At 42.6% G+C, this 23,319-nt stretch overlaps 3 protein-coding genes across 3 annotated transcripts; all 3 read right to left on the bottom strand.

The window, feature by feature from the left end:
• Positions 1–4,260: 4,260 nt before the first annotated feature.
• On the bottom strand, positions 4,261–7,427 carry LOC120030493 (zinc-binding protein A33-like). Its single transcript, XM_038975901.1, has 4 exons — positions 6,846–7,427; positions 6,666–6,761; positions 6,059–6,206; positions 4,261–4,844 (listed from the first exon to the last, which is right to left on the bottom strand). The coding sequence occupies exons 1-4, from the start codon at positions 7,425–7,427 to the stop codon at positions 4,261–4,263; spliced, it is 1,410 nt and encodes a 469-aa protein (XP_038831829.1).
• Positions 7,428–8,801: 1,374 nt separating this feature from the next.
• LOC120030491 (zinc-binding protein A33-like) lies at positions 8,802–11,142 on the bottom strand. Its single transcript, XM_038975900.1, has 6 exons — positions 10,561–11,142; positions 10,390–10,470; positions 9,913–10,089; positions 9,652–9,799; positions 9,520–9,546; positions 8,802–9,382 (listed from the first exon to the last, which is right to left on the bottom strand). The coding sequence occupies exons 1-6, from the start codon at positions 11,140–11,142 to the stop codon at positions 8,802–8,804; spliced, it is 1,596 nt and encodes a 531-aa protein (XP_038831828.1).
• A 2,899-nt stretch (positions 11,143–14,041) lies between these two features.
• On the bottom strand, positions 14,042–23,169 carry LOC120030490 (E3 ubiquitin-protein ligase TRIM7-like). The gene is made up of 8 exons (XM_038975899.1): positions 22,546–23,169; positions 22,141–22,374; positions 21,452–21,547; positions 19,442–19,563; positions 15,997–16,108; positions 15,671–15,818; positions 15,422–15,448; positions 14,042–14,598 (listed from the first exon to the last, which is right to left on the bottom strand). The coding sequence occupies exons 1-8, from the start codon at positions 23,167–23,169 to the stop codon at positions 14,042–14,044; spliced, it is 1,920 nt and encodes a 639-aa protein (XP_038831827.1).
• Positions 23,170–23,319: the final 150 nt, after the last annotated feature.

Here is a 23,319-nt window from a genome sequence, read left to right as displayed (position 1 = left end):
GTAAAGTCGTCTCAAATAAAACTGTGAAGGACCTCGGCGTTACTCTGGACCCTGATCTCTCTTTTGACGAACATATCAAGACTGTTTCAAGGACAGCCTTTTTCCATCTACGTAACATTGCAAAAATCTGAAATTGTCTGTCCAAAAATGATGCAGAAAAATTTATCCATGCTTTTGTTACTTCTAGGTTAGACTACTGCAATGCTCTACTTTCCGGCTACCCGGATAAAGCACTAAGTAAACTTCAGTTGGTGCTAAATACGGCTGCTAGAATCCTGACTAGAACCAAACAATTTGATCATATTACTCCAGTGCTAGCTTCCCTACACTGGCTTCCAGTGTAGGGAAGTGTCAAGGTTTTACTGTTAACCTACAAAGCGTTACATGGGCTTGCTCCTACCTATCTTTCCGATTTGGTCCTGCCGAAAAAACCTACACGTACGCTACGGTCACAAGACGCAGGCCTCCTAATTGTCCCTAGAATTTCTAAGCAAACAGCTGGAGGCAGGGCTTTCTCCTATAGATCTCCATTTTTATGGAATGGTCTGCCTACCCATGTGAGAGACGCAGACTCGGTCTCAACCTTTAAGTCTTTACTGAAGACTTATCTCTTCAGTAGGTCATATGATTGAGTGTAGTCTGGCCCAGGAGTGTGAAGGTGAACGGAAAGGCTCTGGAGCAACGAACCACCCTTGCTGTCTCTGCCTGGCCGGTTCCCCTCTCTCCACTGGGATTCTCTGCCTCTAACCCTATTACAGGGGCTGAGTTACTGGCTTACTGGTGTTCTTTCATGCCATCCCTAGGAGGGGTGCGTCACTTGAGTGGGTTGAGTCACTGACGTGATCTTCCTGTCTGGGTTGGCGCCCCCCCTTGGTTTGTGCCATGGCGGAGATCTTTGTGGGCTATACTCGGCCTTGTCTCAGGATGGTATGATGGATGGATTGGTGGTTGAAGATATCCCTCTAGTGGTGTGGGGGCTGTGCCTTGGCAAAGTGGGTGGGGTTATATCCTTCCTGTTTGGCCCTGTCCGGGGGTATCATCGGATGGGGCCACAGTGTCTCCTGACCCCTCCTGTCTCAGCCTCCAGTATTTATGCTGCAGTAGTTTATGTGCCGGGGGGCTGGGGTCAGTTTGTTATATCTGGAGTACTTCTCCTGTCTTATCCCGTGTCCTGTGTGAATTTAAGTATGCTCTCTCTAATTCTCTCCTTCTCTCTTTCTTTCTCTCTCTCGGAGGACCCGAGCCCTAGGACCATGCATCAGGACTACCTGGCATGATGACTCCTTGCTGTCCCCAGTCCACCTGGCCTTGCTGCTGTTCCAGTTTCAACTGTTCTGCCTGCGGCTATGGAACCTAACCTGTCCACCGGACGTGCTACCTGTCCCAGACCTGCTGTTTTCAACTCTCTAGAGACCGCAGGAGCGGTAGAGATACTCTTAATGATCGGCTATGAAAAGCCAACTGACATTTCCTCCTGAGGTGCTGACTTGCTACACCCTCAACAACTACTGTGATTATTATTATTTGACCAAGCTGGTCATTTATGAACATTTGAACATCTTGGCCATGTTCTGTTATAATCTCCCCCCGGCACAGCCAGAAGAGGACTGGCCACCCCTCATAGCCTGGTTCCTCTCTAGGTTTCTTCCTAGGGTTTGGCCTTTCTAGGGAGTTTTTCCTAGCCACCGTGCTTCTACACCTGCATTGCTTGCTGTTTGGGGTTTTAGGCTGGGTTTCTGTACAGCACTTTGAGATATCAGCTGATGTACGAAGGGCTATATAAATACATTTGATTTGATTTGACTGCAACACTTAACAAAGAGCTGCAGCTAGTTTCAGAAATGATGGCAAGGAATAAGTTAGTCCTATATATTTCTAAAACTGAACACATTTTATTTGGGACAAATCACTCACAAAACCCTAAACCTAAACTAAATCTTGTAATAAATTATGTGGAAATTGAGCAAGTTAAGGTGATGAATTTTTGGACTGTAAACTGTCATGTTCAAAACATGTTGATACAACAGCAGCTAAGATGGGGAGAAATCTGTCCATAATAAAGCTCTGCTCTGCCTTTTTAACAACACTATCAACAAGGCAGGTCCTACAAGCTCTGAACTACTGTTTAGTCGTGTGGTCAGATGCCACAAAGAGGGACCTCGGAAAATTACAATTGGCTCAGAACAGGGCAGCACGGCTGGCCCTTAAATGCACACGGTGAGCTAATATGAATAATATGCATGTACATGACTCAAAGAGGAGAGATTGACTTCATCACTACTTGTTTTTGTAAGAAGTGTTGACAGGCTGAATGCACCAAGGTGTCTGTTTAAACAACTAGCACACAGCTCAGACACCCATGCATATCCCACAAGACATGCCATCAAAGGTCTCTTCACAATCACCATGTCAAGAACAGACTATGGGAGACTCACAGTACTACTTAGAGCCTTGGATGCATGTAACTATTCCACATCAGGTAACTGATGCAAGCAGTATAATCAGATTTAAAAAACAGATACAAATACACCTTATGGAACAGCAGTGAGTGTGAAGAGACACACAGACAGAGACACACATACACATGATAAGACAAGCACCCCACACAAACATACACATGGATGTTGTATTGTAAATATGTGATAGCGGAATAGTGGCCTGAGGGAATAAACTAAATGTATTGGGTAAAGTGTTATGAAATGTAATGTCATGTAATATTTTAAAGTATATATAACTGCCTTAAAGTTTCTGGACCCCAGGAAGAGTAGCTGCTGCCTTGGTAGCAGCTAATGGGGATCTTTAATACAAATACAAATAGCCTACTTTATGTGGTTGAAATACTATCAGCTTTTATGATGAAGACAGCACCTCAAGAGATGGTGTCAAACTGAGCATTGTATTCTCTTAAGATGCAGAAAGAAAGAAATCACTTTTCTCCACTCCTGTTCCCAAGTTCAAATTCTGCCTGCATTTGGTGTATCATTTTCATTCAATAAATGTTTTTTTCTGCAGGAGTTTATAATAAGGCTATGTGAGAGGTTATAGATGTACAGTCAGTGTCCAGATTTCAGTTTCCATGTAACCCATCTAGACAGTAGGCTTCAGTTTCCAGGACTTTCCATAGGCCTATTAGGAAGATGGCGCTGACAGACATGGCAGCTCTGCCCCTGAGCAACTTTGCAGTTCTTCGTTTTTTTGTGAGTTATTTCTTAAATCTTTAGCCTACAACGTGTTTTGTGTTATTACATACAGACTGAAAGAATATGGATATAAGAGTGGCGGTAACTCACCAGCATTACAACCAGGTTATCATGAGGTGCTTTGAGAGGCTAGTTAAGGATCGTATTACCTCCACCTTACCTGATACCCTAGACCCACTTCAATTTGCTTACTGACCCAATAGATCCACAGACGATGAAATCGCCATTGCAATGCACACTGCCCTATCCCGTCTGTACAAGAGGAAAATATTTGCGTCTGATTGCTGTTCATTGACTATAGCTCAGCCTTAAACAGCATAGTACCCTCCAAGATCATCATTGAGCTCAGGGCTCTGTGTCTGAACCCCGATCGGTGCAACTGGATCCTGGACTTCCTGAAAGGCCGCCCCCAGGTGGTGAAGGTAGGAAACAACACCTCCACTTCGCTGATCCTCAACACAGGGTCACCACAAGGTTACGTGCTCAGTCCCCTCCTGTACTCCCTGCTCACCCATGACCCGTGACGAGACAGCCTGAGGGCTCTGGCGGAGTGCTGCCAGGAAAATAACCTCTCCCTCAACGTCAACAAAACAAAGGAGCTGATTGTGGACTTCAGGAAACAACAAATGGAGCACGCCCTATCCACATCGACGGGGCCGCAGTGGAGAAGGTGGAAAGCTTCAAGTTCCTCGGCGTACACATCAATGACAATCTGAAAAGTTCACCCACACTGACAGTGTGGTGAAGAAGGCGCAATCCAAAATGTAGATTAGAAAAATATTGATTTTGTCTTGATTTATAACATTATACACTCATAGTGTACATACAAACTAAACAGCCATTGATACAGAAAGGCAACAGTGTCAACAATATTGAATTATTGTTCTACGATATGTAAAATGGCTATAAAATGTGTTTTGACACTGTCAATAAAGATACATTTGAAATAAATATTTATGTAATTTATAGAACGTGAACCACATTATGATGCATTAGAATGACTGGAAGGGAAACTATAAAACCTGACTTCTAGAGTGCTAGAGCCATACAATTCATATGGTTACTCTTTAGCTTTAGAGACGGCTTGCAGGAGTGATAGGTAGCGTGCTCTTGGGTCCTCCATGCAGGAAATGACCAATGCCTCTGACTTTTTGGCCTTGCTATACACGTAAAAGTAAGGGTAGAGTTTCTCAGTGAAAGACTGGTTTGTGAAAGAGTAGATGTGAGATTTTTCATCCACGTCGTAGAAGGAGACCTGACCCCTCTCATAGTCCACATAGATCCCAATTCGTCTAGGCCTGGGGTTCAGATAAAGATTCTTAAGGGGGGAGGAATGAACCTTATAATCAAATCCATCTTTTCCCAGTGCAAAGAACCCATGCGCTGAGTTAATTTGGACCTTTTCCTTCCTGTTTACTGTTTCCTTGGCAACGCCTACATCCCAGTCATTTCTTAGGCCCACCTGAACCTCCCAGTAATGGCGTTCAGAGTTGAAGCCTTTCTCTCCTAAAACCATGGGGTAGATGTCGAACCTCTCTGGGTTGTCAGATATGATTTGGGGTGTTTTAGAGTCTTTGATGCGTTTGCCACCATCAAACAGGCATATCCAACGACTTGCTGTGTTCGAGTCTAGGGTGACGTCCTCTGTGGAACAGAAAATCGATAGCAACCTTACTGAAATATATAGTGCTGCGAAAAAGTATATGCCTTTCTGATTTTCTCTATTTTTGCATATTTGTGATACTGAATGTTTTCAGTTCTTCAACTTAAACCTAATATTAGATAAAGGGAACCTGAGTTTACAAATAACAAAGTTATGCAACACACAATGCCCCTGTGTGAAAAAATAATTGCCCACTTACACTCAATAACTGGTTGTGTCACCGCTGCAATGACTCCAACCAAACACTTCCTGTAGTTGTTGATCAGTATCTCACATCGCTGTGTAAGAAGTTTGGCCCACTCTTCCATGCAGAACTGCTTTAACTCAGCGATATTTGCGGGTTTTCAATAATGAACTTCAAGTCCTGCCACAGCATCTCAATTGGGATTAGGTCTGGACTTTCAGTTTAGGCCATTCCAAAACTTCAAATTGGTTGCGTTTTAACAATTTTATGTAGACTTGATTGTGTGCTTTGGAAAATTGTCTTGCTGCATGAACCAGCTGTGCTTCAGCTTCAGCTCACAGACAGATGGTCTAATATTCTCTTGTAGAATTATCTGATACAGAGCCGAAATCATGACCTAATCCCAACTGAGATGTTGTGGCAGGACTTGAAACGATCAGTTCATGCTTGAAAACCCACAAATGGTGCTGAGTTAAAGCATTTCTGCATGGAAGAGTGGGCCAAAATTCCTCTACAGTGACTTGAGAGACTGATCAACAGCTACAAGAAGCGTTTGGTTGGGGTCATTGCAGCTAAAGATGGCACAACCAGTTATTGATTGTAAGGGGGCCATTATTTTTTCACACAGGGGAATTGGGTGTTGCAGAACTTTGTTAATGAAATAAATAAAATAAGTATGTAATTGTTGTGTTATTTGATCACTCAGGTTCCCTTTATCTAATATTAGATTTTGGTTGAAGATCTCATAACATTCAGTGTCAAAAATAGGCACAAGTAGAGAAAATTTGATAGAGGGAAAATACTTCATCATAGCACTGTATTCACTGTTCATGGCAATTACTGCTCTGATTTAAGTGTCATACTGCTTGTAGTTGAATAATTTAGCATCTTACCTTTAAACCCCCTCATTCTCTTCAGTTCTGAAAAAATATGAAAATGATTGATCCTCCACTATATTTACATTCAGAAATATATATATATATTTTTAAAATAATTTAACATAAAGCTTACCCATGTCTGTTAGTGTTTTCAATTCTCTCTTGAATATCTCCACCAGATTGGACACGGCTCTCCTCACTATCCCAACACACAGATCTGAGTACACACTGATCTCAGAAAAGTCCTTGGTGGATGGAGGGGCACATAGGGTCAGGTAAGTCTGCAGGGAAGGAGATCAGAAAGCCAACAACATTAAGTTATGTACAGTATAGTAATCCTCTGATACATTGACATCAACCACTGAGAGTGATACTGGCCTGTAGGAAGTGGAGGTGATCCTCAGTGTGTGAGAGCTGCTCCAGCTCAGTGCTTCTCCTCTGTAACTCAGTGATTTCCTGCTCCAGGTCATTGATGAGTCCTTCAGCCCTTTTCTCTGCTGCTGTTTGCATCGCCTCCATCACCTGCTTTAGATTGGTTCGTCTTTCGTCAACCGAACGCAACAGATTGGTGAAGAGATTCTCACTGTCCTCAATATCTTTGTTTGTACTTTTCTGATGTAATGGAAAGATGTATACACACTATTTATTAACTGATTGAATTGTTATACCCATTTTCCCAATGATTACATTAACATTGTGTATTGGTGATATTTTTTATTATGACATTTCTAAAGACTGACCCTACTGAGCCCCACGGAGTGTTTGATTTCATCCACCTTCTTCTGTCTGACCTGGACCATCTTTCCAACCTCTGCTTTAGCGGCTGCAAGCTCACCCTACAGACAGACAATATTGAAATAAATCAATTCTGTTTTTGCATAATTGTTTTTTTTTAACTGTGTGGTTTCAACAAATCTTACCTTCTGGTGTGCTCCCATGTCTTCAATGGGCACAGTATCGTGAGACTTGTGGTCTGTCTCAGTACAGAACTGACACACACATGTCTGGTCGCTCCTACAGAACAGCTCCAGGAGCCTATCATGCTTCTTACACATCCTGTCCTCCAGGTTCTCCACAGGGTCGATCAGCTTGTGTCTCTTCAGATTCACCACTCTCTGATGAGGCTCCAGGTGAGTCTCACAGTAAGAGGTCAGACACACCAGGCAGGACTTCAGGGCCTTTATCTTTCTTGTAGAACAAACACCACAAGCAACCTCCCCAGGAGCAGCTAAGCATTCTGGTACATTAAGTCTTCTTCTCTTGATATGCACAGAGATTTCCTCTATCACAGAGTTGGTGTAGACCTCTGGTCTCACATAGAATCGTTTCTGACATTTTAGACACTGGCATATCTCACTGTTATCCCAGTGTCCACTAATACAAACTTTGCAGAAGGTGTGGCCACAAGGAGTGGTAACTGGATCAGTGAACACATTCAGGCAGATAGAGCACAGGAACTGCTCTTCTCGTAGAAGGCTGCTGTCAGCATTCAATGATGACATCTCTATGTGGGAGATATGTTATTGTGATTAAGTTATTATGGCTCTTGAATCATCCATATACTTTGAGTCAATATACATTTAGTCCATTTGCTTACTTAAGGTTGATAAGAAATGACTTCAACCCAAATACTGTGAAAATGCTGTAAAATACACATGTAGAAATATGTATAAAAAAACATTTTAAGCAGATGGAACTGAACTACACTGCAAGCAAAGGCTTGTACCTACATCATCAATAATAAGACTGGTCTCCACCCTGTTGAGTGACTCACTGTATATACATGTAACCCAACACCTCTTGCCAATTAATTGAAACCTAAAGTTGAACATCACTTTCTTTCACTTCAGTGAACAAAAGTAAAAAGTAAGAAATAAAAACTACCTGTTTTGTCTTTTTTTTTAGCTAGATTTGTCCCGGCATACTTTTCAAACGCAGACAGGAATCATCAGGACAGGAAAGAAAACTATCACACACACATACAGTACTCCCTCACAATAAGATAAATGCTGTTCCTTTTAGAAGGGAGGAGGATGAGCATTTGAAAGGGAGGAGCTACATTTCATAATTTCACTGAAAATGAAACTTAGAACTCTCACTGGAAACATTCACAGGTGACGCCCAAATCTTCAACTGTACAGTGGGGCAAAAAAGTATTTAGTCAGCCACCAATTGTGCAAGTTCTCCCACTTAAAAAGATGAGAGAGGCCTGTAATTTTCATCATAGGTACACTTCAACTATGACAGACAAAATGAGGGAAGAAAATCCAGAAAATCACATTGCAGGATTTTTAATGAATTTATTTGCAAATGATGGTGGAAAATAAGTATTTGGTCAATAACAAAAGTTTATCTCAATACTTTGTTATATACCCTTTGTTGGCAATGACAGAGGTCAAAGTCTTCACAAGGTTTTCACACACTGTTGCTGGTATTTTGGCCCATTCCTCCATGCAGATCTCCTTTAGAGCAGTGATGTTTTGGGGCTGTTGCTGGGCAATAATCATAGATACAATCAAGTCACAGCCACAGCAGGCCTGTGTGCAAATACTAGTATACGCTGTTGGAGTTGTTCTTTCCTTGTTCAATGTCATCAATTGTACTTTCCTCTCTTGCAAATCTTATACATACAAAAATGTTTGAAACATGTAAATACAGCAGAATTTCACACACATATTTGATGACAACATAACGACTTTATGTATTCCTTCATTTTATAACTTTTACTGTTGTTTATGAGGAAACACATGCTATATAAACATGATATAGGATTTTATTACATCAGAGGAAACTAGTGAGGGGTGCCAAGTCATTTAATTTTGTGTAATATTGAGTACTATTGAGTAATAATATCTAGCCTTTTATGGTGAGTATCTTCACTTTGCGGTATTGGAGAGTCTCCTCAAATGGTCTTTGTACTTCTTTATCCAATCGATGTAAATGACTAGTGACTCAGACTTCTTTTTCATGCTGTAGAGGTAAAAGTAGGGGTAAAGTTTCCCGGTGAAGGACAGACCAAGGAATGAGTAGAGGTGTGACTTTGCCAGCACATCATAAAAAGACACCTGCCCTTTCTCGTAATCAACATACACACCGACTCTTCTCGGTATGGGGTTCAGATTGAAGGTGGTAGGGGGTGAAGAACCAGCCTCATACTCCAAGTATCCGCTCTTTGACAGAACAAAGAAGCCATGTTCGGAATTCTTTTTAACCGCCTTCTTCCGGTTGACGGCCCTCATGGCAATGCCAACCTCCCACCTCCCACTCACGCCCACCTGGACCTCCCAGTAATGGCGTCCAGAGTTGAAACCCTTCTCTCCTAAGACCGCTGAGTAGTAGTCAAACCTCTTTGGATTGTCAGACACCGTCTGGGCTGTTTTGGCGTACTTTGTTCGCATTCCGTCTTCAGAGAGCTGTAGCCAACGATTTGCAGTGTTGGGGTCCAGAGTGACTTCATCTGAGGAGCAGAGATATGGGCCGATATATAATTTAGATAACATTTACAAAACATATAGCACAATTATGGGCCATATGATGGTTGTTAATGAGCATTAACCTCGTTATCATTCTCAAAGAAATTACAATTTATATCACCTTTGAACTCTTGCATTCTTGTGAGTTCTGTAAGAAAATAGACAGAACGTCATTAAACAATCCAGACAGAATACAATAGGACAGATTTTTTTAAATGCTTCTTTAATAAATATTGGTCAAAATGAATCTTACCTATTTCTGTAAGAACTTTTAGTTCTCCTCTTATGTTTTCCTCAATTTGAGACAAGGCTCTTCTCAAAGTCCCCACACACAGATCAGTGTTAACACTCACCCTGGACCATTTCTTAGTAGACGGAGGGGTGCGAAGGGACGGCAAACTCTACAACTCCCAAAAATGTATTCATTATCTCAGGACTTTTCACTTCATGCATTTACACTATATTGACAATATAGATTAACCCTAACCTATTGATGACAGAGAGGGACACTGACCTGTAGGAGGTGGAGGTGGTCCTCAGTGTGTGAGAGCTGCTCCAGCTCAGTGCTTCTCTTCTGTAGCTCAGTGATTTCCTGCTCCAACTGTTGGGTGAGCCCTTCAGCTCTCCTCTCCGCTGCTTTTTGCCTCTCCTCTATTACCTTGACAAGCTTAGCTCTCCTTTTTTTTATAGACTGTAACAGTTCAGTGAAAAGATTTTCAGTGTCCTCCACTTCTTTCTCAGTACTTTTCTAATGAAAAAAAATTGCATGTAGAGTTAATTACTTCAAAAACAATATATTTGGTTAATACTCTACTATAAACTGCTTGAATACAGAAGATACCTGCCTTCTGATCAATTGATTGAATAATATTCATTTTGGTTAAAAAAAATGTATACACATTTTCCCACTGGCTAAATAAACATTATGGCAATCCAGTGTGGTAATGTAACATGTTTTATTTTTGTCAGAACTTACTTGGCTGAGCACCACTGAGTGTTTGATCTCCTCCATCTTTGCATGTCTGTCCTGAATCATTTTCTGCACCTCTGCCTTAGTGGGCACAAGCTCAGCCTGTGGAAAATTCATATCTAGTATGCATGAAGGAAATTAAGATGTCGTCGAAAGAGAATGATAGAAAAATGTTTAATTAAAAGGTCTTACCTTTTGTTTTACTCCCTCCTCTTCAATGGGTACAGTATTGTGACACTTGTGGTCAGTCTCAGTACACAAAACACACACACATGTCTGATCAGTCCTACAGAACAGCTCCAGGCCTCTTTCGTGCTTCTTACACATCCTGTCCTCCAAGTTATTCACAGGGTCGATCAGCTTGTGTCTCTTCAGATTCACCACTCTCTGATGAGGCTCCAGGTGAATCTCACAGTAAGAGGTCAGACACACCAGGCAGGACTTCAGGGCCTTGAGCTTTATTGTGGAACAAACATCACAAGCCACCTCCCCAACGGAAACTGAGCATTCTGGTATATCAAGTCTTCTTCTCTTGATATGCACTGAGATCTCCTCTATCACAGAGTTGGTGGAGACCTCTGGTCTCACATAGAATCGTTTCTGACATTTTAGACACTGGCATATCTCACTGTTATCCCAGTATCCACTAATACAAACTTTGCAGAAGGTGTGGCCACAAGGAGTGGTAACTGGATCAGTGAACACATTCAGGCAGATAGAGCACAGGAACTGCTCTTCTGGTAGAAGGCTGCTGTCAACATTCAATGATGACATCTCTATGGGGGGAGATATGTTATTATTAAATTATTATGGCTCTTGAATAATCATATACTTTTAGTACCTTTAGACCATATACTTTAGCACAGTATTGATGAGGTTCATAAGAAATGACTTCAGCTCAATTACAGTGAATATCCTGTAAATACACAAGTAAATATGTATAAAAAAAGTACATGCACAACATTTTATGCAGCTAAAACTGAACTACACTGCAAGCAAAGGCTTGTACCTACATCATCAATAATAAGACTGGTCTCCATCCTGCTGAGAGTGACTCACTGTACATGCATGTAACCCAACACCTCCAGCCAATTAACCAAAACCTCAAGATGAAAAACATCAGTTTCTCTCACTTTTTCTCAGAAAGCAACAACCCGAAAATAACAAGATAAGTCCAAAGTAAGACAAAAAAAACATATGCCTACCTGTTTTGTGAAGAAGAAAAAACAATAGAAAATGTCTATAGCAAGATTTGTCTGGGCTCACTTTTCAAAATGCACCACCAGAATGACAACAGCGAAACACATATACTCACAAACGGTACTGTATTATATTACCTTTACAAAGACAGGATGATGAATGTTTGAGACGGAGGAGCTAAGTGACATAATTTTGCTGAAAGTGAAACTTTAAACTGTAACACAAAACATTCCCACGTGAAACCTACATTTTCAGATTGAGTGTGTTCAAACTTTTCAAAATCTCACAAGACATGGACCAAAGACAAACATACATTTATTGTTGAAAATCATTCATATTTTTTTCACAATGTAAGTTGAATATGTAAATAGGTGCTAAAGTGCAAGTTAGAGAACAGTACTGTCATCCTCATAGATACATTCAAGGACCTGGGATGAAACCAATGTCTGTTAGATTCATCTTCTTTCAGATATTTAATCTAGACTTTAACGAACAGGAAATATGCCATAAAAAAACACAAACATTAAAAAAACACAAAGAAAAAAACAACCACTTTTCCTACCAAGATTATATTTGAAGGTATTTTCTGGGATGTGAGAACTCTGTTTGTTTGACCTGACAAAGATCCGTTACGGATCGAAACGTTGTCAATAAATCGTTGAATTGGGAGCTTTAACAGTGTGCAGGCCTTCTTCTCCTATAAAAGGTATTTTCTGCACAAAGAACTGTAGTCTTTCAGAGTTGTTCATCATAGCTGCAGTCTTTCTCAACAAGGTTCAACTGACATGGGGGATAGGGGGGCTGGACACCACCATAATACATTCCATTGTTATCACCATGAAATAAATATTAAATATGAGCCCCTCCTGCAATTGTGAAAAGATATTGACGTCTGGCACTCCCTAAGAGTTTACAGCGCATTCGGAAAGTCCTCAGACGCCTTCCCCTTTTCCACATATTTTTTCTTTACAACCTTAATCTAAAATGTATAAAAAAATTGTATAAAAATAATGTTCTCATCAATCTACACACAATACCCCATAATGACAAAGCAAAACAGGTTTTTAGACATTTTTGCAAATGTATTAAAAATTAAGAACAGAAATACCTTTACATAAGTATTCAGACCCTTTGCTATGAGACTCGCAATTGAGGTCAGGTCCATCCTGTTTCCATTGATCATCCTTGAGATGTTTCTACAACTTGATTGGAGTCCAGCTGTGGTAAATTCAATTGATTGGACATGATTTGGAAAGGCACAGACCTGTCTATATAAGGTCCCACAGTTGACAGCGCATGTCAAAGCAAAAACCAAATCGTGAGGTCGAAGGAATTGTCCATAGAGCTCCGAGGCAGGATTGTGTCAAAGCACAGATCTGGGGAAGGGTACCAAAACATCATTCTTAAATGGAAGAAGTTTGGAACCACCAAGACTCTTCCTAGAGCTGGCCGCACGGACAAACTGAGCAATCGGGGGAGAAGGGCCTTGGTCAGGGAGATGACCAAGAACCCAGTGGTCACTGACAGAGCTCCAGTTTCTCTGTGGAGATGGGAGAATCTTCCAGAAGGACAACCATCTCTGCAGCACTCCACCAATTACGCATTTATGGTAGAGTGGCCAGACGGAAGCCAATCCTCAGTAAAAGGCACATGAAAGCCTCCTTGGAGTTTGCCAAAAGGCACCTAAGGCTCTCAGATAATGAGAAACAAGATTCTCTGGTCTGATGAAACCAATATTGTGTTTCAGCAGCAGGGACTGGGAGGATTGAGGGAAAGATGAACGGAGCAAAGTACAGAGAGATCTTTGATGAAAACATGCTTCAGAGCGCTCCTGACCTCAGACTGGGGCGAAGGTTAATCTTCCAAAGGGACAACAACCCTAAGCACACAGCCAATGATAACGCAGGAGTGGCTTCAGGACAAGTCTCTCCATGTCCTTGAGTGGCCCAGCCAAAGCCCGGACTTGAACCCAATCTAACATCTCTGGAGAGACCTGAAAATAGCTGTGCGGCAACGCTCCCCATCCAATCTGACAGAGCTTGAGAGAGAAGAATGGGAGAAACTCCCCAAATACAGGTGTGCCAAGCTTGTAGCGTAATACTTAATTAAGAAGACTCGATGCTGTAATCGCTGCAAAAGTGCTTCAACAAAGTACTGAGTAACGGTCTGAATACTTATGTAAATGTGATATTTCAGCTTTTTATCTTTAATACATTTCCAAAACGTTCTATTTCTTGGGGGGGGGGGGGGGGGGGGGGGGGTCATTATAGGGTATTGTGTGTAGATTGATGAGGGAAAAAAACATTTTCATCCATTTTAGAATAACGTAACAAAATGTGGAAAATGTCAAGGGATCTGAATACTTTCTAAATGCACTGTATATATATAATTCAGACATGGTTTCCCTACCAAGATCATTTGTAAATGTATTTCCTGAACACAGAATTGTAGTCTTTCAGAGTTGCAGTCTTTCTCAGCATTGCTTGATCTGAGTCTTCTCATTGGCCGGACAGATTACCATGGTATCCGACTGTTTATCACAACAGTATAAATAAAAGAAGGGAAACAACTTTTCCTTAAAGCTGTCCTCCATGAACGTATAGATATGACTCCTCTCCCTCACATTGTAAAATGACACCTGGCCCTCCTCACAGTCCACGTACACCCCGACCCTCTTTGGCTTGGGGTCAAGGGTCAGCGGTAACGGCGGGGTCGTGGAGGCCCTATACTCCTGACCTTTCTTCATGGCCAGCGCCCAGTAGCCCTGGGAGGAGCTAATGGCGATCCGGCCCTTCCTGTTGACCGATGCCTTGGCCACGCCTAGGTACCAGTCATCTTTGTCTCCCACCTGAACCTCCCAGTAGTGCCGCCCGGTGCTGAAGCCCTCGCAGCCCAGGACGATGACCACGGTGTCAAAACGCTCTGGGACGTCCGGAAGGTCCTGCCACGCCCCGAGGTGTCGTACCTGTCGACCGTCCTCTGAGAGCTGGAGCCACGGGTTGGCTGTGTCCGGGTCAAGTGTCAGGTCGACTGAGAATGGGGAGGAGAAATGTGTGAGCTACTGTATGTAATGCAATGAAATTACATTGAAAGGTTAGTCTCAATATACATTTTTCAGGAGAGACCTGGTAAAGGTGTTAGAGATGTGTGGAATATATAGGAATAGGATGCAATTGCACCTGCCCACTGTTCTTAGGTCAGTTATGTGTAACTCCCCTGCACACTTTGATTTTATCCCTAGCACTACAAATCTGATTAAAATACTCAAAGCTTGATGATGAGTTGGTTATGTGAATCATCTGTGTAGTGCTAGGGCAAAAGCCAAAAAGTGCACCCAGGGGGGGGCCCAGGACCGAGCTTGGAAAACCCTTTTCTAGGGCATTATCATTTAGAATGGCAAAAAAGAAACTGCATGCATCTGATTATAGACAAGTTGACTAACAAACAGCCTACCAAAATGTCCTAAAATCATAAGCAGAAACATAGACAATAAAAAAAATTCTGCTCCAACGGTCAAAAAAATCATTCTGAGATCTCTGATTGTAGCCTAGTGCATTTTCTATTTTAGCGGGTTAGGGTCGGGTGTGGGCCTTTGATTTTCACTTTATCACATATAGTCGGGTGGTTGCGGATGGGTTACTAGCGATTTCAGGCAGGTGCAGGTGAACAATCAGCTGACCGTGCACCACTAGTCTGGGAAGGCAAACTGATCCTAGGTCTGCATCTACAGAAAACTTCTATCAACAGCTTCAATTGTACCAGTTACAATATTGCTTGTGACTTTTTAAGGACTAGAATTGTGGATAATTTCACAGGTACATCTATGGATCAGAGGGAAAAGAAAAATGTTCACCTGAGTATTTTGGAATTCTCTTCAGCTCTGTAAAATAAAGAAATAATCAATATCAATGTATAATTTGCTATATAGAACATTGGGGGGGAAAGTTTCCTTGACACAGATTAAGCCTATTGCTGGACCGAAAAGCACAGTCTTTGGGGAATCTTCATTGAAAATGCTTTTTATTTTAAGGCTAGACTATCTGTGTCCTGGAACCCGCCCCTAAAGGTGTGGACCTCATGTAAAGAGGAATCAGAAACCTACCAGTGTCCACCAGTTTCTCAATTTCTTTAGCCAGTGTTTTTTCCAGTTCTGACACTGCTCTTCTGATGATCCCAACACACACCTCAGAGTGAACCCTGGTCCCAGACCAGTCCTTAGTGGCTGGAGGGCTGCACAGGGCTGGGAAACTCTACAGCGAGAGATATGAAAAAACGGTGAGTCAATCTACCTATGCAATATATTTGTATGCCATATATCTACAGTATCTAGACTCTACAATGTGTGGTCATTCTCATGATGCTTGGGTACCACACAAATATATTCTGCTATGCATTGACAATGAAATGAATGTATGAAATAATTCCAACCTGTAGGAAGTGGATGTGGTCTTCTGTGCATGAGAGGTGTTCCAGGTCTTTATTCCTCCTCTGTAGCTCAGTGATCTCCTGCTCCAGATCCCCTATGAGGCCCTGGGACCACCTTGTAGAGACAGGACACCATAGTGTTAACTTAAAATAAAATCACATTTTATTGGTGAAATAAACATATTTAGCAGACGATATTGCGGGTTTAGCGAAATGCTTGTGTTCCTAGCTCCAACAGTGCAGTAATATCTAACAATACACACAAATCTAAAAGTAAAAGAATGGAATTAAAATACAGTAGAGTACAGCCTATACATATTAAATGAGTAAAACAGTATGTAAACATTATTAAGGTGACTGGTGTTCCATTGAAAGTGACCAGCGATTCCATGTCTATGTATATAGGGCAGCAGCCTCTAAGGTGCATGGTTGAGTAACCGGGTGGCAGCCGGTTAGTGATGCCTATTTAGCAGTCTGATGGCCTTGAGATAGAAGCTGTTTTTCAGTCTCTCGGTCCCAGCATTGATTCACCTGTACTGACCTCGCCTTCTGGATGAAAGCGGGGTGAACAGGCCGTGGCTCGGGTGGTTGACATCCTTGATAATCTTTTTGGCCTTCCTGTACATCGGGTGCCGTAGGTATCTTGGAGGGCAGGCAGTGTGCCCCCGGTGATGCATTGGGTAGACTACACCACCCTCTGGAGAGCCCTGCGGTTGCGGGCGGCAAAGTTGCCGTACTAGACTGTGATACAGCCCGACAGGATGCTCTCAAATGTACATCTGTAAAAGTTTGTGAGGGTCTTGGGGGCCAACACACATTTCTTCAGCCTCCTGAGGTTGAAGAGGCGCTGTTGCGCCTTTTTCACCACACTGTCTGTGTGGGTGGATCATTTCAGATTGTCAGTGATGTGTACGCCGAGGAACTTGAAGCTTTCCCTTTTCCACTGCGGTCCCGTCAATGTGAATATGGGCGTGCTCTCTCTGTTGTCCATGATCAGCTCCTTTGTTTTGTTGACGCTGAGGGAGAGGTTTTTTTCCTGGCACTACCCCGCTAGGGCCCTCACTTCCTCCCTGTAGGCGGTTTTGTCATTGTTGTTAATCAGGCCTACTACTGTTGTGTCGTCTGCAAACTTGATGATTGAGTTTGAGATGTGCGTGGCCAAGCAGTCATGGGTGAACAGGGAATACAGGAGGGGGCTGAACACATACCCTTGTGGGGCCCCTGTTTTGAGGATCAGCGTAGCGGAGGTGTTGTTTCCTACCTTCACCACCTGGGGGCGGCGCATCAGGAAGTCCAGGACCCAGTTGCACAGGGCGGGGTTCAGACCCAGGGCCCCAAGATTAATGATGAGCTTGGAGGGTACTATGGTGTTGAAGGCTGAGCTATATTCAATGAACAGCATTCTTACACATGTATTCCTCTTGTCCAGATGGAATAGGGCAGTGTGCAGTGCAATGGCGATTGCATAATGTGTGGATCTATTGGGGCGGTATGCAAATTGAAGTGGGTCTAGGGTGTCAGGTAAGGTGGAGGTGATATGATCCTTAACTAGCCTCTCAAAGCATTTAATTTTGTCAGAAGTGAGTGCTACAGGGTGATAGTCATTTAGTTCAGTTACCTTTGCTTTCTTGGGTACAGGAACAATGGTGGACAACTTGAAGCAAGTGGACTCGGATAGGTAGAGATTGAATATGTCCGTAAATACTCCAGCCAGCTGGTCTGCACATGCTCTGAGGACGCGGCTAGGGATACTGTCTGGACCGGCAGCCTTGCGAGGGTTAACACGATTAAAATGTCTTACTCACGTCGGCCATGGAGAACGAGAGCCCACAGTCCTTGGGAGCAGACCGTGTCGGTGGCACTGTGTTATCCTCAATGTGGGCGAAGAAGGTGTTTAGCTTGTCTGGGAGCAAGACGTCGGTGTCCGTGACTTGGCTGGTTTTCCCTTTGTAATCGGTGATTGTATGTAGACCCAGCCACATACTACATCTCGTGTCTGAGCCATAGAATTGCAATTCCACTTTGTCTCTGTACTGATGTTTTGCCTGTTTGATTGCCTTACAGAGGGAGTAAATACACTGTTTGTATTGGACCATATTCCCAGTCATCTTGCCGTGGTTAAATGCGGTGGTTGGGACTTTCAGTTTTGTTCGAATGCTGCCATCTATCACAGTTTTTGGTCAAGGTAGTCACAGTGGGAACAACATTCCCTACACACTTCTTGATGTACTCAGTTACCCTGTCGTGAATACGTCAATGTTATTCTCAGAGGCAACCCGGAACATATCCCAGTCCACCTGATGAAAATAATCTTGAAGCATGGATTCTGATTGGTCAGCGTTGAAAAGTACTTAGCACGGGTACTTCCTGTGTGAGTTTATGCCTGTAGGAAGGGAGGAGCAGAATGAAGTCGTGATCTAATTTGCTGAAGGGAGGGCGGGGGAGGGCCTTGCATTCATCCCGGAAAGGAGTCAAGAATTTCTGTAGCGTGAGTACTACAGTCAAAAGGGTGATAGAACTTTGGTAGCGTTTTCCTCAAATTTGCTTTGATAAAATCCCCAGCTACAATAAATGCGGCCTCAGGACATGTGGTTTCCAGTTTGCACAAAGTCCAGTGTAATTCCTTGAGGGCCGTCATGGTATTGGCTTGAAGGGGAATATACATGGCTGTGACTTTAACCGAAGAGAACTCTCTTGGGAGGTAATACAGTAGACATTTGATTGTGAGATATTCTAGGTTGGGTGAACAAAAGGACTTGAGTTCCTGTACGTTATCACAATCACACTATGAGTAGTTAATCATGAAACATACACTACTTCCTTTCTTCTTCTCGTCGAGTTCTTTATTCCTGTCTGCGCGATATACTGAGAACCCAGCTGGCTATATGGACGGGGACAATATTTCCGGAGAGAGCCATGATTCCGTGAAACAGAGTTTGTTACAGTCCCTGATGTCTCTCTGGAAGGAGATCCTCACCCTGAGCTTGTCTACTTTATAGTTCAAGGACTGAACATTAGCTAGTAAAATACTCTGAAGTGGTGGATGGTATGCACGCATCCTGAGTCGGCTAGAAGTCCACTCTGAATACCTCTTCTTTGCCGGTGGCGTCTTGGAGCAGCCTTTGGGATAAGTTAAATTGCCCTGTGGGGTACGAACAAAGGATCCAATTCGGGAAAGTCATATTTCTGGTCGTAATGCTGGTGAGTTACCGCCGATCTGATATCTAAATGTTATTTCCCGGCTGTATGTAATAACACAAAACACTTTCTGGGCTAATAATGTAAGAAATAACAGACAAAAAAACGAAATACTGAAAAGTTGCTTAGGAGCTAGAAGCAGAGCTGCCATCTGTCAGCGCCATTTTCTCCATCAGGAACCTCTTTAGTAAGATAACACCGGATACACGACACAGAGCATTATGGGTACTGTAGTACCTCCCCTACACACCTCTCTGTCTCGCTCTGCTTCTCCTCGATGGCCAGCACCAGCTCAGTCTGGGTCCTCTGGATGGAGTGAATCAGCTCCTGGAACATCTGCTTGCTGTCCTCGATCTCCCTCTGGGCGCTGGACTATAGCAGGGAGTACTATTACTTAAGGTGAAGCAGTATTGCATTCTGGGGTCCCACTTATACCATAGTAATTACAATGTTATTATACATTGTTACATGGTATTTACATATTTGTAATTGCATAATTAAGACTAGGGTTGCAAAATTCCTTGAACTTTCTATAAATTCCCTGGTTTTCTTGGTTGGAGGATTCCTGGAATCAGAAGGGAATAATCAGGAAATCCGGACATCTCCAATCAGGATTTCTGGAAAACCAGGGAATTTATTGAAAGTTTCAGGTATTTTGTAACCCCAGTTGTGACTACAGCAGTGTGCATACTAGTTGTTTATATTATGGTATTCCCTCTGGGTACTGGATCATACTTCACAATATTTACACTTCATAACATGGTAAAAACCATTTTAGAGCAGTGTTACAATGAGTAAATTATCATTGTATTTATTCCCTATGTTATTATCTTTCAATTTTTTCTATCTGCATTGTTGGTAAGTAAACATTTCACTGTTAGTCTACACCTGCTGTTAACGAAGCATGTGACAAATACAATTTGATTTGATTATTACACGTTTGAATATTGCTTACTTCTTAGCAACTGGGTATCATCAATGTTATTATTATACTGTATTGGGACACCTCTCTAGAGTGTAGAAGAGGATATCATTTCTTGAGCAGCAGCTGCAGCGGCAGTAGTATACTACAGTATTCTGTCTAACGCCCTGTAGTAAGCACATCAATAAGGTTAACACTACAACCCTGCCAAGAGGTCCAGGGTGCACACCAAATTACACCCTATTCCCTAATAAGTGAACTACTTTTAACCAGGGCCCTGGTCAAAAGTAGTGCACGACATAAGGAATAGGGGGCTGTTTGGGATGCAGCGCCTTTCAGACTCTTTGGTCTTTATGGCTGAAGTGTTGGCTTTGAGTGTGCCAGGACGTTATTGAGATCCACCCCTTCTGTCAGACGACCTTTAGGTTGCCTGAGGAGGATACATTTACATTGTGTGTTTTTCTACATCTCGATAAAGGAAGGAAAATACTTTGAAGCTAAAATACGGATCTACCCTACAAAATCCAACAGCAATGTATTGTGTCAACCCTGCTCCCCACATTGGGCCGATGTACAAAGCTAAATTATATCCTAGAATCCAGCAGTGTATTATGTCAACCCTGGTCCTTAAAGGGATCCTTCAGGATTTTGGCAATGAGGCCCTGTATCTACTTCCCTAGAGTCAGATGAACTTGTGGGTACCATTTTTATGTCTCTGCGTGCAATTTGAAGGAAGTGGCTAACTAGTTCAATTGCTCATGAGCGTTAGCGTAATGAGCTAATGCTAGTCAGCATTAGCTCACGAAACTACAGTACCTCTAACTCCCTTCATATTGGACAGAGACATACAAATGGCATCCACAAGTTCATCTCACCATGTTTGTCAAAATATATCCCTGATATATCTATGATTTAATCTCTTGTACAGTACGAATCCCAACTGTCAACTTGACAACTGGGTGGCAGGTAGCCTAGTGGTTAGTGTTGGGCCTGTAACCGAAAGGTTGGTGGATCGAATCCCAGAGCTGAAAAGGTACAAATCTGTTGTTCTGCCCCTGAACAAGGCAGTTAACCCACTGTTCCTAGGCCGTCATTGTAAACAAGAATTTGTTCTTAACCGACTTGCCTTGTTAAATAAAGGTAAAAAATAAATACAATTATATAACCTCTGTTTCCTATATGCTATAGAGTACTGCTTCTGACCAGGATCCAAGGCTGTGATGAAAAGTAGTGCACTATGTACAGAACAGGGTACCTTTTAACCAGGGCCCGTATTGTTAAAAGTTGTCCACTATGTAGGGAATAGGGTACCATTTTCATAGCAGCCAAATAACTAACTTTATTCAGCTCCACTGAGTGTTTGATCTCCTCCACCTTCTTCAGTCTTTCCTGGATCATCTGCTGTACATCAATCTCTGTCTTCTTCAGCTGAGCCTGATGTGGAAAACGTAGGTGAGAGATAATTAATCTTACAGCAGGCAGTCTATAGCCTGGTCCCAGATCTGCTTATACAACATGTTGACATTGACCAACAAGGACTTGGCATGATAGCACAAGCAGACTGGAATTCAGGGTAGGCAGCATATTCTCTTCCAATAAAATCTAGGGCTAGGCATCACAAATTGTAGTGTTTTATTGGTGTATTTAAGTAACAAATACACTTGATCTCATCTGAAAGTTACTTTTACAACCGCAATGGGAATCACTGTCTGTCGGTTTTATTAGTAGTGGACTATAGATGTCTGAAATCTTCTGGCCATAATGTGATGCAACATCAGGATTAGACTATACTCTTTTGCTTTCCATGCTATGTGCATCAGGCCTTGACATCAGAAGAGTTGCTATGTCTTCGAAAATTATAAACCAATTCAATGAACTGCAATTCATTCTCAAAACGTTCAGATACAGTATAGTGTTTGCACATTATGGGGCAAATCCTAACTTCCATTCTCTCACTGACATCAATGCATGACTAAGAGAAAATTGGGTGTTAGGATTTAATCTCAAGTCTAGGGGATTCCTCTCACCTTCTTGTCAGACCACTCCCTCTCCACAGGGACAGTATAGTGGGCTCTGTGGTCCGTCTCGGTGCACAGCACACACACACACATCTGGTCCTTCTTACAGAAGAGCTCCAGGAGCCTCTCGTGCTTCGGACACATTCTATCTTCCAGGTTAGCCACAGGCTCAATCAGCTTGTGCTTAGTGAAGCGGGTGTTGTGGTTCTTCATGTGTTCCTCGCAGTACGAGGTCAGACACACCTACGAATAATTCATAATAATAATCATAATAAATTATTACAATTGTTAAGCGCTTTCAGAACAATCAACTTGAATAATCTTCATCATCATCAAAATATAACAGACAAGAAATGTATAAATTATATATTATCCAAAACACAACAAACAAATCTAATAAGAATCGTATATCACCAGGCAGGACTTGACAGCCTTCATGCGATCACCCATGCAGACATCACAAGAAACCTCGCCCCAGGGAGTGTGGGGTGGAGAGGGCGGAGCAAGGGCTGGTGGGGCCTTTGGCCTTTCCTCTGGTTTTGAATCCATTAATTTCTCTGGTTCCTGGCTGGTCGTTCGCTGCAGCTGTAGCTTCTGCATCTTTTGATTCAGCCTCAGCTCCTGAAGAAGTTTCTGCTGTTTTTGAACCAGATCCTGCTGTTCTTTCTTCTTAGTTTCCTGCTCCATATTTTTCTCCTCCTGCTCCTTTCTTTGTTCCTCCATCTTCTTTTGTAGCTCACGTTCCTCTTTCAGCTCCTGCTGTTGGAGACGCTCTGCATTGCTAACCCTGATGTCCTTGAATTGCTCTGCAATCTCCCTCAGGACAGTGTTGATGCTAATGTCGGGCCTCTTGAAGAAGGTCTTCTTGCACATGGGGCATTGGAACAGGGCGGTGGTCTTCCAGTAGTCTAGGATGCAGCAGCGGCAGAAGTTATGTCCACAGGGGATGGAGACAGGGTTGGTGAACACGTCCAGACAGATGGAACAGTGGACCTGCTCCTCCGTCAGATTTCCATTATTTCCTGCAAGGTAAGCCATTGCTGGCAGAGAACACCATGCACTGTCACACTTTACATTGCAGTGTTCTGTGACACTTTATTGACATTGGGATCGTTGTCCAACTTGTGATATCTGACCTGTGAGATGCGGGCCATAAAGCAGGCAGTAACATCAGGTGTATTTTAAAAC

This window comes from Salvelinus namaycush, chromosome 36 (assembly GCF_016432855.1).
Source record: "Salvelinus namaycush isolate Seneca chromosome 36, SaNama_1.0, whole genome shotgun sequence".
Classification (NCBI taxonomy): Eukaryota; Metazoa; Chordata; class Actinopteri; order Salmoniformes; family Salmonidae; genus Salvelinus; species Salvelinus namaycush.
The sequence above is the reverse complement of the archived record's forward strand: the minus strand, read 5'-3'. Positions and strand labels throughout refer to the sequence as shown.

Bases quoted from the DNA above. Each gene is read 5' to 3' on its own strand.
- LOC120030493 (XM_038975901.1), bottom strand. From the start codon at position 7,427: ATGTCATCATTGAATGCTGACAGCAGCCTTCTACGAGAAGAGCAGTTC. The intron at 6,762-6,845 runs GTAAGATTTGTT...GTCTGTCTGTAG, and splicing joins ACATGGGAGCACACCAGAAG to GGTGAGCTTGCAGCCGCTAA. The intron at 6,207-6,665 runs GTCAGTCTTTAG...CCTTCCCTGCAG, and splicing joins ACTCCGTGGGGCTCAGTAGG to ACTTACCTGACCCTATGTGC.
- LOC120030491 (XM_038975900.1), bottom strand. From the start codon at position 11,142: ATGTCATCATTGAATGTTGACAGCAGCCTTCTACCAGAAGAGCAGTTC. The intron at 10,471-10,560 runs GTAAGACCTTTT...AATTTTCCACAG, and splicing joins AGGAGGGAGTAAAACAAAAG to GCTGAGCTTGTGCCCACTAA. The intron at 9,800-9,912 runs GTCAGTGTCCCT...TGGGAGTTGTAG, and splicing joins ACCACCTCCACCTCCTACAG to AGTTTGCCGTCCCTTCGCAC.
- LOC120030490 (XM_038975899.1), bottom strand. From the start codon at position 23,169: ATGGCTTACCTTGCAGGAAATAATGGAAATCTGACGGAGGAGCAGGTC. The intron at 16,109-19,441 runs GTGTGTAGGGGA...TGTCTCTACAAG, and splicing joins AAGCAGAGCGAGACAGAGAG to GTGGTCCCAGGGCCTCATAG. The intron at 15,819-15,996 runs GTTGGAATTATT...CTCTCGCTGTAG, and splicing joins ACCACATCCACTTCCTACAG to AGTTTCCCAGCCCTGTGCAG.